General features: G+C 46.8%; 1 protein-coding gene across 1 annotated transcript in view; it reads right to left on the bottom strand.

Annotated features, from left to right (window-relative positions):
• Positions 1-2,959: 2,959 nt before the first annotated feature.
• The window catches only part of LOC144119806 (uncharacterized), a 31,707-nt gene continuing 20,551 nt past the window's right edge, over positions 2,960-14,115 (bottom strand). The window contains exons 9-15 of the mRNA XM_077652342.1: positions 11,087-11,200; positions 9,994-10,074; positions 9,163-9,240; positions 6,939-7,116; positions 6,137-6,304; positions 4,996-5,133; positions 2,960-3,532 (exon numbers count right to left, since the gene is read on the bottom strand). Of these exons, the coding sequence (XP_077508468.1) occupies positions 3,452-3,532; positions 4,996-5,133; positions 6,137-6,304; positions 6,939-7,116; positions 9,163-9,240; positions 9,994-10,074; positions 11,087-11,200 (838 nt within the window). The 3' untranslated portion in view covers positions 2,960-3,451. The remainder of the gene's footprint in view (positions 3,533-4,995; positions 5,134-6,136; positions 6,305-6,938; positions 7,117-9,162; positions 9,241-9,993; positions 10,075-11,086; positions 11,201-14,115) is intronic.

The raw sequence follows: 14,115 nt of genomic DNA, 5'->3' as shown, positions 1-14,115 counted from the left end.
CAGCGGAGAAGATAGTCGGGCGCCGTGATCCTCTGATTTCCTTCTTCTTCTTTGGGCGACAGTGAGGTCGGTCAGTTCACAAATTTAAATTAGCAGTACGGTTTCGCCGCCACGCGGATGTCTCAGGAACCGCTGGAGTGGTAATAGCGTCGGAAGGCTTGGTCCCTCGTTTCCCGCCCAACTTCTTTACTGACTTGACGCGCCTTCAGAGTATGATTGCGTTTTGAGAAGTGTTTTACATACAGCCATGTCAACAGGTTAATATAACATTCATGAGCGCGTGCAAAGCGCGCTATTGGCGCTGAAAACAGAAGCGTTCGATTTTTGCCTCGTATTTTAATGAAGTTCATTAAGTTTATGAAGTTCATGAAGGTCATTTTTGACTCATATTTTAAAGAAATTCATTATAATATGAGTGTGCGCAACTCTTTTCCTGATCATGAGAATTTAAAGCAGCGTGATTAACGGGGACGACGAGGAAACACAAAAACTGCAGCACTAGCGCCGTAGATGTCCATGTCATCAGAGGCGAACCACAGTCCACAACAGCTGTCCGGTTGTTTTTGTGGACCTTCAACCGTCCTCGTTTTTCGCCGCTGCTTTAACTTTGCAGCATGGCCAAGCTTCGCGCTGCAAAATCTGTGACCAAGGCTGGGACAGTTTTCAGTGCGCATTTCTGCCCCCAATGATTTCTTGTAGAGCACTATCGGTGGCCTTGACAGACGTAAATTGGGGACCGCCCTCGACGGAAATATTCTTAAGCTGTGACCACTGGGCTGTGCAAGTACTCTGTAAGTTATGGAAAAACATGTTTCCTGTGCGATTCAATTTTTGCAATGATTGCAATCAGTGGTCGCCGGATGTGCACTAAATTGGGAGTCCCTAACAAACTTCACGGCACCGAATTTTTAACGAAGCGAATTTTATTATTTTTTCTTGGTTTCAAACATACTATACATACCCAAGAAAATAGATAAGAATGAGGTGACGTTACATACCTCTTTATCACTTTCATCTCATAAAAAAGGGGGGACACCTAATTACATTTTACGTGAGAAATGCGGTAGCACTCGAATGAACGAATTTATTACAGATCATAACGCTGTTTTTTTTTTCTGTGATGAGGCTTCTGTTTGCGGCGATGCAGGTGGAGAGAGAGGGTATGGGAAAGGGGAAGGTGGCATGCCACGTGTCCTGATGACGTCATAGCTGTTTCGATGAATCAACGAACTATGTGACAGCGTCATGGAGTGAACGGTGCAAATCTGGGACACAGTAGGACGAAAAGACGAATGATGCGAAGAATGAGACGAAACAAAACGCCGGTATTTTTCTTTTTCTGTGAGGAGGCTTCTAACGTTAGGGCATTAAATCCTGAAATCGCGGAAATCGAAGCTTCTGGATCGACTGAATTACTGTGGACTTGATAATGCTAAACCTCAAGAATCGAAAGGAATTAGCAAAATAAGCGAAAATGAGCAAATAAATCAAATAAGGGAAAAATTACTGAAAATACAACAGCCGATGAGATTAAAAAACGCAGTTTTCGGAAAACACAGGTTTCTGGCCCTTGTATAAAGCATAATGAAGTCACCAGCTCATCGGAGGGAGACCTGGCGGGTTTTACACAAGATTTGCGCATACTGCTGTTTTCTAAAATGATATTGCAAATATCAATCACAAAACAAGATGACGCTGCCACCCGGTCACCCGTGGCGTGTACGACGATATGCGAACTAACTTGAACACAAGTCTCCACCGCACGTAACTACTCAGTCTCTCTACACAACTCGCAGTGCATGCATGACCATGACTATGGTGGCGACCCCGCACGGTAGCACGCTTGCTCTGGCGTAAGGCTGCTGAGCGCAATGCCGCAGAATCGATCTGGGCGGGGTGGGAGGCTAAATGCGAAAGCGACGCTGACATTTTGAGGCACGTTAAAGAACAACAGGAGGCCGATATTTGCCTTATCCACAGCCTTCCGCTAAGCCATGCTTCAGAGGTTAAAAATGGGGATTAGACATCATAAAGTGAACCCATTGTGAAGAAACGAACAAGCAACGCTGCTAACAATGTGGGTCTTGCCTCTTTACTACAGAAAACGCAACAAAAGAAAAAAGTCTCGTTAATAATTTCAATTTTTCCCTTGCAGTCTACATTAGAATACGCAGCAGATATTGATTCCTCTAAAAAATTATAACTGCCAGCCAAGCTTTAATTGGTCAGTATCAATTGCATTTGACTGAGCTACATTTAGACTACCTCAGCACAAACTTCAGATCTGTAAGAAAAAGCATGCGGGTGGTTCAATTGGCTTAATGACCCCAGATACAAAGACTGCATGCGAACGCTGCTTTCTTGTAGACTAGAATGGTCATGTGATTCTCTGCTTGTATCTGCGCAATCGCATGCTCCCTTCCTTCTCTGCATCCATTCCACTACGCTGCGTAACAGCCAGTGTACTCACGTCTTAGGGTCTTAGGCGCTTAATTGTTACCTCTAAGCAGTTACACTGCATTGTATTCAAGCACCAGACGCAAGGTTACTTAAAATTGTCTGCGGAAGCAACAGGATAAATATTACTCTTCAGAGCTATCATTACCAGTTCACGCTGAAAAAAAGGAAGACCGAATTTGTGTGCTGCCTGTACCACTTTATTTTTGCTGTGACCGGCACGGTCAACGACTTTAAACACTCAGGCTCAATACACCACTGAAGTGGCGCAGCACAACTTGCACAACTTATAGGGGCAGCTGCTTGCCTTTGAATGCTGTTATCTTCACGTCACGATGCAAAATACGTGAATGAACTAACACCTGAACAAATTAGGCAAATATTGTCTTCGTAAGAACTCCAAGGACGCGAGCTCTTTGACATCAAATACTGTCACTGTTATACAAGCGAAAAGTTCGCACAACCAAAAGATATGCATTATATCAACGTTATGCATGAGAAGTTCACATCTCATTACACGCAGTCACACAAACATACTCCGCTAACTCCACATAGAGATGGTCACCGAGCAGCATATCGTCCGCGGATAACATGTTGCATGTCTATGCGTATGTCCACGAAGTGGGGGTGATGCTGGAGAGGGAGGCGAGGCGCTTCCATGCTTGAAAAACAAACACAAATGCTTGAACCACAAGGTCCAAAGATAAACGGGATAACATTGCGGAACACTTCGACATAGCTCGTAGCTCACACATGACTCGTCGTATAGGCAATGGGATGAACCTAATTCGGGAAGCATAAGGATTTGGTCGATGACGAAAATTAGTCTCATGCAGCACACAATGATCGCGCGGAGGTCAAAGAGACCCAGTTTTTCTGATTCGTCACGCAGCTGAGGCTTGATATATAGCAGTCAGAGTTTAGATTGTCACAACAAATGCGATCGCTTTTCCCAGGGCTAAGAATTGAGGAGTGCATTAAGTCCACAGATTGATCACAAGGGGGCGAGCACTATATTGGCCACTAGCACGGACGTCACGCAGGAGATGACCTTGAGCAGGAGACCAAGCCAGAGCTGCAAAACATGAAGAACATAGTAAGGTAAGCATCTGATCACTAAACAGATCACTCGTTCCGGAACCACTGGAGACTACAAGATTAGCATTAATGGCATTAGAAATTGCTCTACTCAGAGTTCTTGGTTTCACACCAGCAACAGTATTTCTAATCTTTCGTATTCAACGTGCACTGCAGAACTTGAAATGTTTTATTATATGAGTAAAATTCTAGCATTCTAGCACTCTTGAATATTATAACACATGTAGAACGATATTCATTCTTCACACTAAATACAACACATGCACTTTGCAGACTAATAGGACGCAGCTGTGGAAAGCACGCCTTGTAACACATTCCAGTACTGCATTTGAGTACCGCAACCTGAAAAAGGAAAAGAGGGGTAGGAATAAATTGGAGAAAACAGAAAACGCATACCAGACCGTTAAAAATAAACCAAATTAATACTGCCGTTTTCTACTTGAGAAATTTAGGCTGCGAAAAGCGGAATCATTTATTTCGGGAACACAACTGCACACGAAGCTCAACCATAGTAAATTTCAGAAAAAAAATAAATAGAAGGTTGAATAATAAGAAAGTAAGAGTATACAATTGGCCGATGATTACGCTTATCAGTGCTGCAAATTTTGAGCGCAGCTGCTGCGGTACTTGAACCGCTCGCGAGCGCATACGGAACACGCAGTGCAGATCGGAGGCTGCTCTGGGTTTCAGCTTTGGCGGCGCGCCGAGCAGTGCTCCGGCGCTGAGCCTCACGAACGGTGGCGCGCTACTTTGGCGCTAATTTGGTGTCGCGGGGTGCCGCGGCGGAGCCTGTTTTCACGCTACCGCCGCACCCTCCTTTTCCGCTTTAATTTTCTCGCTGTCTTCGCTGTCACTGTCTTTCATCCCTTGCTGCGCTCTGCATTCGCTCTCTTTCATTCTCCTCTGACGTCCTCGTTCGCTGAGTTACGCCGAGGGACGACGGCGACACCGCTCAACGCAGGAACGGACGCTTAAGCGTTGCGCTCTAAAAAGCGGAATAAATGAAAAAAAAATACCAGATCACTTAAAAGTTGTGTCCTGAGGCCTGTCGTATTCTAGAATCGGTCGAAAATACCGACAAAAGACATGATAGTCGTTTGAAATTATCGCAAGCCAGTGGGATAATCTGAAGAGGGCTACGCTGTGATCCCTTTCGTGTTCTTAATAGCGTAATAAGCACTGAAAAAAAAAACTTGTCTATCAAACCTCAGACCAATGCATTCGCAATGAAAGATAATGTACACGATTAAGTTACGAGGCGTCTTCGTCCAAGATTTCTATCGTCGCCGCTCGAAAGGAAGGATTTCAGCAGAACTTTTTCGAATAGTAAGGTTTGATTTCACGGCTTGCTCGGCACTCAAGGGGGTCCGTGCGGACATTGGAGGATCCTTAGCGTTTAACCGAAATATAGGGGAGAAATAAATAATCGAGTCCGCTGACCAGCTCCGAGGAGCTGATGTTGGCGTACACGTGCAGGAAGATGAGCGGCAGGCGCGTGTAGGGCATGAGCAGCACCCAGCGTGACTCCAACACTACGGGCAGGGCGAAGTACAGAGGGTGTTCCTGGAATTGGTCAGCCTGCACAAGCATATTGTGCAAAAATGTTCAGTGCTACACGCCATCAAGGAAGCAACAAGCGTAAAGATGTGTAAAAATAAGCCTTGAAAGCTGATCCTTGTAAGCATTGTAAGCCCTCTTGTAAGCATTCGAGCCACATTGTTAATCGAAAACAATGGTAGAAGCAGAGCCACATTGTTAATCGAAAACAATGGTAGAAGCATTGTGACCTGTAAACAAAAATTGGAGAGTACACTAAAGCCCCAACTTAAGGATATGACGAGATAGCGTTAATGATTTAATGTCATTGTATGTGGATTTGGTCATTCCCTACTTTACATTCATATGTCCCTGGGAGCCAGAAAATTTACGCGTTTCGCAACTCTTGCGCTCCGAAAACCTTTGACGCCAGTTTTACAAGTGCTGATCGAGGCTTCTAAGGATACATTGCTCCGTTTCGTCCGAAGCCGAAATAGCACGCAGTGCTCTTTTCCTAACGCGCGGTTTTCACACCAGCGTGAGACGCAGTATTTATACCTGGTTGATAGAATGTTATGCGCCTTGCACATGGTCTGCAAAGAAAGATTAATAACTTCATGTACATATTCACCCTATTTCTCATGCGGACTTAATTTCAGTTCAACAAACGCCCCGGTCTATACGCTTCCTTTAGACACTATAGCGACGATTTAGGTTTTATAGACTACTCACTTCTACGCGTATTCAAAGATAAGTTATCAACTTGACGGTTAATTGGGGATGACTAGCGATCCCATTTGCGGCCATCGTTTAGCCGACTTAATCCTTTCCCCTATGCCACTGATAGCTGCTGCCTAGGGCGTGTTGATAAAAAACTACTAGTAACTGCAGTTTCAACCAGTGGCAAGGAGGCAAAGCGATTGAGAACGAAAAGCAGCAACAGAATATGGTTCCTGGTTGTTAAGAAAACAAGTGATGAATAATTGAGAGGAAAGTTGTATTTGTTTTTAGTTAGCGAGACTACGACGCTATATGACCCTCTTACCAGAACAATCAGTTCCCGGAAAAAGCGTGGGTCTTTGTCCGTGGTGTCTACCTCGGAGACGAGTGCCGTTGCGGCCAACAGCGTCACCTGGCACCAGACAGGGTGCCTGTAGGGCCTGTCGTTGTCCACCAGCCCAGACTCCAGCAGCAGCGCGGACACGTTGGAACGCTACGGAAGTCGATATTGCTTTAGCGAGTGACTCGGTTTTTGGTTAATGCTTGCTACATTAGTAACAAATATTAAAGAAGACTCATTGTGCAAGCATTTCTCCCTTAGGAAGCCGGGCACCAGTACAGGGGAAAGCTTGTACCCATTGCATCAACGGTGGAAACAAGGCGGCACTGGAGAACGATCCTCGCACCTCCCGCATGCGAGGCGGATCTCCAAAGTGCGCGTTTCACGCCTGCCGCTGTCAAACGTTATAAAGCGATTTCGTCAAAGTTCCAATATTACAGCTCCACATTTTTTACACTTTCTTTTGAAAAGTGCTGTTGCCCTTTTATAATACTTGATCTGCATCAAACGCGTGCCCTATACTGTTCCTCGGTGCTGTCAAGTTCATATCTTCTTGAAACACACCAGTCTTCTACACAATTAATTGTCGAATGGAATGGTACCGGTTCGATTAGTAGTGCCTGGGTCGTTTGACGGGTCGATTTCTTACCTCTGTTATTCTTTTGGCTGTCAACTAAGCTGGGTTTCAGCTATGTTTTTATTCCTGCTACTGCTCTGCGAATCGCATGCCCGGGCACCTAACCACCTAGAAGGCTCATTGATCAAGCAATGTTCTGTTAATCTGCACCTTGGCGAGCAGCTCCAGGGCGACGCCTCCGAGTCTCACCACAACGAGTTCCCAGGGCAGGCGATGGAGCACAAGCCGCCAGGTGACCACGTGACCGCGCAGTATCGGATTGCCCAGCTCCGGTGGAACGCCCACAGCGACTAGGGCGCAAAGCGATGACACGGTGGTCGCGTCCGCACTTCAAAGGGCGCGCCAAGAAGTTCGAGAAAACCCATTCACTCACAGACCAAGCAGAGTTTTGTGAAGAACAATTGATGCATCTTGACATCGGACAATCTCGTGCAGCGAAAACATCCGAGCAGTTACCCGCCGCGGTGGCTCAGTGGTTAGGGCGCTCGGCTACTTATCCGGATTTCCCGGGATCGAACCCGACCGCGGCGGCTGCGTTTTTACGGAGGAAAAACGCTAAGGCGTCCGTGTGCTGTGCGATGTCAGTGCACGTTAAAGACCCCCAGGTGGTCGAATTTATTCCGGAGCCCTCCAATACGGCACCTCTTTCCTCCTTTCTTCTTTCACTCCCTCCTTTATCCCTTCCCTTGCGGCGCGGTTCAGGTGTCCAACGATATATGAGACGATACTGCGCATTTACTTTCCCCAAAAAGCAATTATTATTATTATTATTAAAACATCCGAGCATGAGAGGCAACTCTTCAGTTCACGTTCTCAAAGATTCCTTGCCCTAAGTGACGTTGAAGTGAGGTCGAGCGTACAGAGGAACACTTTCCTGCAGGACGTCGGCGCAGAGGGCAGGCTTCGTCTAAATATAGGGAGCCACTTTTGGCGAGCACGAAGTTGCTCCCGCCCTGGACCAACCGTTAGCCTACACTGGCACTATATTCAACAAGTAGCGTAGCCTTCCTCTTCAAAGCGTGGCAGTGGCTTGGTGTAGTCGCTTTTTGCAACAGCTCATTATTTCACTTGAGGGCGATTGATCGCTCAGGTAGGGAGCAGCGAAACAGCAGGGCCGTCTGCCGTGGGGAAGCCTACGGGGGTTTGGGACCCCGCAGTGCAGAGCACAAATGAAATGGACCAATTGTGCAAACCCCAGACTGTACGCGATCGATATCTGCGCTACGTTAACCCGCTCATCCTCCTTCTTGCGGCCCGGTTCGGGTTCCACCCTGAGTGGGACAGTTCGTGCGCCTTTCTTTCCCTCCTAACACCATGGTCTAGGTGGAGGCCATGTATACCTGGAAGCGACCGTCGAGACCAAATATAGTCGCAGTAAGCGTCAACGTAGAAATCCGTGGTAATCTAGCGCAAGAGTGTCTCACTATTCTGGAGGTGCGTTCCCCATTGGCTCTCTATATCTACCAAAGCTCGTATACAGGCCGCCACTCTACATTCTAAATATAGAAGGAGTAAAAACGGTCTAATCTGGCCTCTGCCGCACTCCCTATTATAAAAAGAGAGTGCGCTAGAGGGCAGCTTAGACTCATTTTACTCCGATTAGGCGTACTCGTGTTTAGAGTGTATCTTACCGCCAAATCTGTTCCATGAAAACGGTCGCAGGTGGTCAGATAACAGAGGATGATGCATCGCAGTAAGCAATGATATGACTTTTCTTGAACCGGGAAACACGAATGTGTGGTACATTTAGAATTTGCTTAGCAATTCATATATTTTAGTCGATGTATTGGGTAGTGTTTAACGTCAAAAAGCGACTCAGACTGCGAGGGATGCCGTAGTGCACAACTCCGGATCATTTAGACCACGTTGGGTTTTTTAGCCTGCACTGGCATCACAAAGCACACGGGCCTGCAGCATTTCGCCCCCATCGAAATGCTACCATTAAATTAGCTATGATCCCAATGCTGCTAGATGTAGGGAACAATGCAAATCGTCGGCTGTCATGTGAAACATGGTAACAACGAGAAATGAGCGTGAATCGAAAAACATAAAATTGTTGCAAAAAATGGTCTTTGTGATCACCGACGAGGTTGCCACAAATTAGTAGCACATGCGGTTTCGAATAGGTCGCAGTAAACATGCATGGAATGGCACTGTCTGCCGTTTTTCATGCGACCAAGTCATGCGCTGATTATGGGTCTTTCAATAGGTCGTATGTGTCCTCTAGAGGCTACCCCAATGCCCTCTAGAGGATACCCCGATATCCAGAGGGAGAACTTGGACATTAAATTAAAGCTCGCGCGTTCTGCGGTGATACTGCATACACGTCCATCCGAGCAAAAAGCTCTCAACGCCTCTCTGAATCGACACCTACCCAATGTACTTGTTTGTATTTATTGCAAGAGAGAGGCCAATTGCGGCAAGCATCAGGACGCCAAGAACTTCCTTTGATCTGCGCAAAAATGAAAAAAAGAAAATATGTCTATTAGCAGATTCAATAATAAATACGCGATGGTAACACGAGCCTGCTGGGCAGGCAAGTTTACAATTGTTTACCGAAGACCTGACATTGTTTGCGTAGTGCTTGTAACTGACGCAGTGTGTATAGCATAACTTCGGAATTCGCGTCCCGACCAACAACTGCTTTGAGAGACGCCTCCCGGGGAACAGTTGCAGAATTCTCGACAACTTGCACGATGACCGCATCTAATAATTTATGCATAGTTAATATCATGGCTCTTTAAAAAAATCTAAAGCGCCACCGCTCCTGTAGTGCAATCTCAACATTCATACGCTGACTAGACTCCGAGGTAAGAATTATACGCTGAAAATTAGGTACTTGGACCACATGACATTTCTAAACGAATTTGTCTGTTGGAGAAATGAGCTTCAGCACTCCCGCAATTACCGGTGTTCCCGTGTAAAGGATGTGCCTTACATCTAGTGCTCCTAGGCAAAATCTGTGTGCGGTGACTGTTATGTTGAATGTAGCAGCAGTGTTACAGGAATAAAAAAGGACAGTTGCATTATAGCTCGGCAAGAACGATAACCTTCATTTAGCACAAAAAAATGGAACGGCTGCTGTTGATTTTTTTAATAGCAGCAATACAGCTCCAAGCTGTCGCGGGAACTGCTATTTGGAAGTGCTAGGAAGCCAATTTCCTTTCATTTCGGATACGCTAAAAATCATAGCAGGGCGACTTACGTAATTTTACCTTCCTGCTCCAATTTCTCTTCCATGATCTTTTGAATGACCACGCGGCACTCCTTGATAACGACCAGGTCACTGAAATTTCAAATTATTTCGTGCACATGCAAAGTTCGCCCCTTTAAGATAAGGTGAAGGAGTTGTGACAAATGAATGCTCATATCATAATGTCCGCACATAAAGTGTTCACACCACACATGAGTGTCTAGTTCCTGGTCAAGAATAATGATCTGCTACTGAACACAAAGAAAGAAAGCGCAAAGAGCGCAGCACACAAAAAATCGCCGTTAAGAAACTCATGTTGCAAAAAGTTAAGATATTAATTTCTCCTCCTGTGCCAGCTTTCTTGTTCCACCTGTTTGGCGCCACTAATTCCGTATCCTTTTGTGTACCAGTTTTTTCTTCCTGACTGCATCACGCCGTGACCACCGCGGGGCGCTTTAATTTTTGTTCAAACGTCCAATTAGTGTGTTCAGGAGTGTAGGCCAAAAAGCGACAGCTGCAATTAAGGGGCCACTTCCCCCCGTTTTGCTGCACTTGAGCGCTGTTGTACGAGTCTGACACCCATACTTGCTTGTACTACAAGCTTTGGATTTCATTAGCATTCTCTTTTGGATCACTAGAGCGTAAAATATAGGCACAAGGTGTCTTTACAATAAGAAAATCTCCAGACAAGAAAGGGCTTGTAATGCGAAAATAATGAATTTCACAACGTACTAGCACCTCGTGTCAGTTCTTGTGGGAATTACATCTTAAGAATAATTTGTGCGTTCACATGTAGACTAGATTAGCCGCAGTGTTTAATTATAAGGACTTCAGCTCATATTAAACGACGGCATGATCATTTTTTAAGGCTTAAATTATTATAGCACCAACGCTGAATCGATCTGAGCGCATTCGACTTGGGACACCCTATGTGGACTGCTCTCGGTAAGCGAATGCACTCAATCCTTTGGACAATCTAGAAAGGCTTCTCAAAAGCTGCGAGAGAGAGGCACCTTACTTGAGCTACTCTCAATCAGCAGCATTTTTGCTCTTTTTGAACTGAAACGTTGAGCATTCAAGAAAGACACCAGCACTGCAAACGTACTCATCGCGGGTGTAGATGTAATAGATAAAGGCCCAGAACAGGACGATCGAAAGTACGGTCACCGGCATCAGGAAAGTCAGATATACAGACATGAACGGGCTTGGCTTTTTTATCCTGCGGGAATGAGAACAAGCAATGAGAAATTCTTTGCAAAAGAAAAAACTTCAAATAACACTTTTATGCTATGCATCCGGTGAGAGCCCGGTCTCGAAAACGCGTGCCGAAGCCAGCTGCGATAGCAGTTTTACTACAAAAAAATGCACTTAGTAAAATCTAACAAAGCTTTGCCCAGGAATTAGGCCAGATCAATCGGGGCTCGTGTCCATCGGTTTTTCTATTCTTTCTTTTTTCAGAGAGAGAGAGACGTAGAAACAGACATATTGCCACCTGGTGTTCTCAGGTGGCGCTGAAGTGTCTTCGAAGACGTTGAAGTGTCTCGCGCTGGCTGGCTGGCTGCTTGCTGTATTCTGCTGGTTAGCGACCTGTCTCCCTGTTTTCCGTTACATATTTTGGTTTTACATATTTAGCTGACCCAGACCTGCGACCTATCATTGATTATCTGGAGGGCCGAGCTTCTGTCGTACCCCGACAATTTTCTAGAAACCTGCCGGCCTTCTGTCTCCGGAACGGCATTTTGTTTAAGAAAAACTCCAGCACTGTTGACCGAGCGCACCTCCTCGTCGTTCCGGCAGATCTCCGCGCCGATATCCTTCTTGCTTGTCACGATGAGCCGACCTCCGGCCACTTGGGCTTTGCCCGCACACTTGCACGCGTGCGCCAGGCGTATTATTGGCCCAAACTTTCTCACGCCGTCCAGCGTTACGTCAGAGGCTGCCGCGATTGCCAACGTCGTAAGGCGCCTCCTCTCAAGCCAGCGGGCTTGCTCCAACCTATTGAACCCCCTCGGACGCCTTTTGATCAAGTCGGCATCGATCTTCTGGGCCCATTCCCTGTGTCATCGGCCGGTCATAAATGGATCATAGTCGCGACCGACTATTTAACAAGGTATGCGGAAACTAAAGCGGTGCAGCGCGGTACGTCATCTGAGATCGCCCAGTTTTTATGCAACAAATCGTGCTGCGTCATGGCGCACCGTCCCACGTAATCACTGATCGAGGTACGGCGTTTACGGCACAGCTCATGCGCGACGTGTTCGAGCTCAGTCACACGAACCATCGCAAAACTACTGCCTATCACCCACAGACGAACGGGCTCACAGAGAGACTCAACAGAACGATCGCCGACATGATCGCAATGTACATAGAATCGCAGCACAAAACCTGGGACGAGATTCTCCCGTACGTCACATACGCTTACAACACGGCCACCCAGGAGACGACCCGATTTACACCATTTCGTCTGGTCTACGGACGTGACGTTCAGACGCTGCTGGATGCAATGCTTCCATGCAGCACTGATGACCACCCACTCACGCCAGACGCCGAGCAGTTCGCTCAGCGCGCCGAGGAAGCACGTCAACTTGCCCGTCTTCACATTCAGCGGCAGCAGGGCACGGATGCACGCCGCTACAACCTCCGTCATCGGCACGTCGAATACCATCCGGGAGACCAAGTTTGGGTGTGGACCCCGGTACGCCGCCCAGGCTTGTCTGAAAAACTGATGTGCCGTTACTTTGGACCGTACCGAGTTTTGCGCCGCGTCACCGAAGTGACCTACGAAGTTCTTCCTGACGGGACTGTGCAGCCTCAGCGTCGTCCACCCCGCTCTGAGGTTGTGCACGTTGTCCGCATGAAACCCTACTTCACGCGGTAATGGATAGTACGCTCAGTGTTCTGCTAGTTTTCGCGTGGGACACCTTCGCCCACCTCCCTTGTACATTTTTGTGTGCTTGTGCTGTTTTTTTTTTCTCTTTCCACTGCCCATACTGCAACCCCGCTTTTGTTTTTTTTTTTTTGGAGGGGGAGTAATGCAACCTGGTGTTCTCAGGTGGCGCTGAAGTGTCTTCGAAGACGTTGAAGTGTCTCGCGCTGGCTGGCTGGCTGCTTGCTGTATTCTGCTGGTTAGCGACCTGTCTCCCTGTTTTCCGTTACAATATTATCTACGCCTATCGCTACTAAAGTCATCGCCAATAGGAGGAACCTTCCGACCGTGCTTCATAGACTGACAGCCTGTCAGTCAATGGCGTTGACTTGAATGGCAGTTCGGCAGCATTGCACGGCGAAGGTTACTCTAACTGCATGCAGGAGAGGGAGCCAATCGAGAATATCCTTATCAGTGCAAGGACCACCAGTTCCAAGCAATCAAGGCTCACGAGATCTGAGAAGCTTCCAGTCCAAAAAAGAAAAAAAAACAGCAATGATGGGGTCATAGTTACGAAAGATTAATCAAATACAAAGAGATAAGAGGATTGATAGGAAATAAGGTAGTTTGCCCAAAAGCAAAAGAAAACTAGCGCAATAATTCAGGAGTTAGGGGTGTACTTGTCAGCTAGGTGACTGCTGTAGCAGTTAAAATGAGAGACCTTCCCTGGATTGTCCTGCCCTGGCCTGCCCTTCCCTGAACTTCCCTGCCCTGTCCTGCCTACCTGCCACACAGCTTTCAAAGAAAGTCAGGAATCCACTGAGATCGGCAGTCCCAGTGTAAGGACGACTCTGCCGCATAGGAGACTCGGCATTATCGGCCAATGTTGGCCAAAATTTGCGCTTTTATCTAAGAAGCGAGGAGATCGATGTGTACACGCAAGGCCGGATATGAAAAGATGGGAGCAATGTGGAAGCCGTGCGTTCTTTTGTTGGATTTGTTGGACTGTCTCGACTGAGTCCGGCTTTTGGCTATGGCATAAACAAAGTGTCCTACCTGTGGAGGAGCTGCATCTTAGCAACGTCAAATCGAAACAGGGCAGTTTGTAATGAAAATTGCAATGGAATGATATTATAGGAACTGTCTTCGGCGCGTGGCATCGGACGGGTATGTCACGGCTTTGTGTGTGTCACTACGACAATATGGAGAAAAACTACACGCCTTTCATCATCACCGACCCCGCCCCCTCTCTCTCATTTTCTTAGTCT

The sequence above is a fragment of the Amblyomma americanum genome, chromosome 2 (assembly GCF_052857255.1).
Source record: "Amblyomma americanum isolate KBUSLIRL-KWMA chromosome 2, ASM5285725v1, whole genome shotgun sequence".
Classification (NCBI taxonomy): Eukaryota; Metazoa; Arthropoda; class Arachnida; order Ixodida; family Ixodidae; genus Amblyomma; species Amblyomma americanum.
Note: the sequence above shows the minus strand (reverse complement) of the source record. Positions and strands in the feature narration are given on the sequence as shown.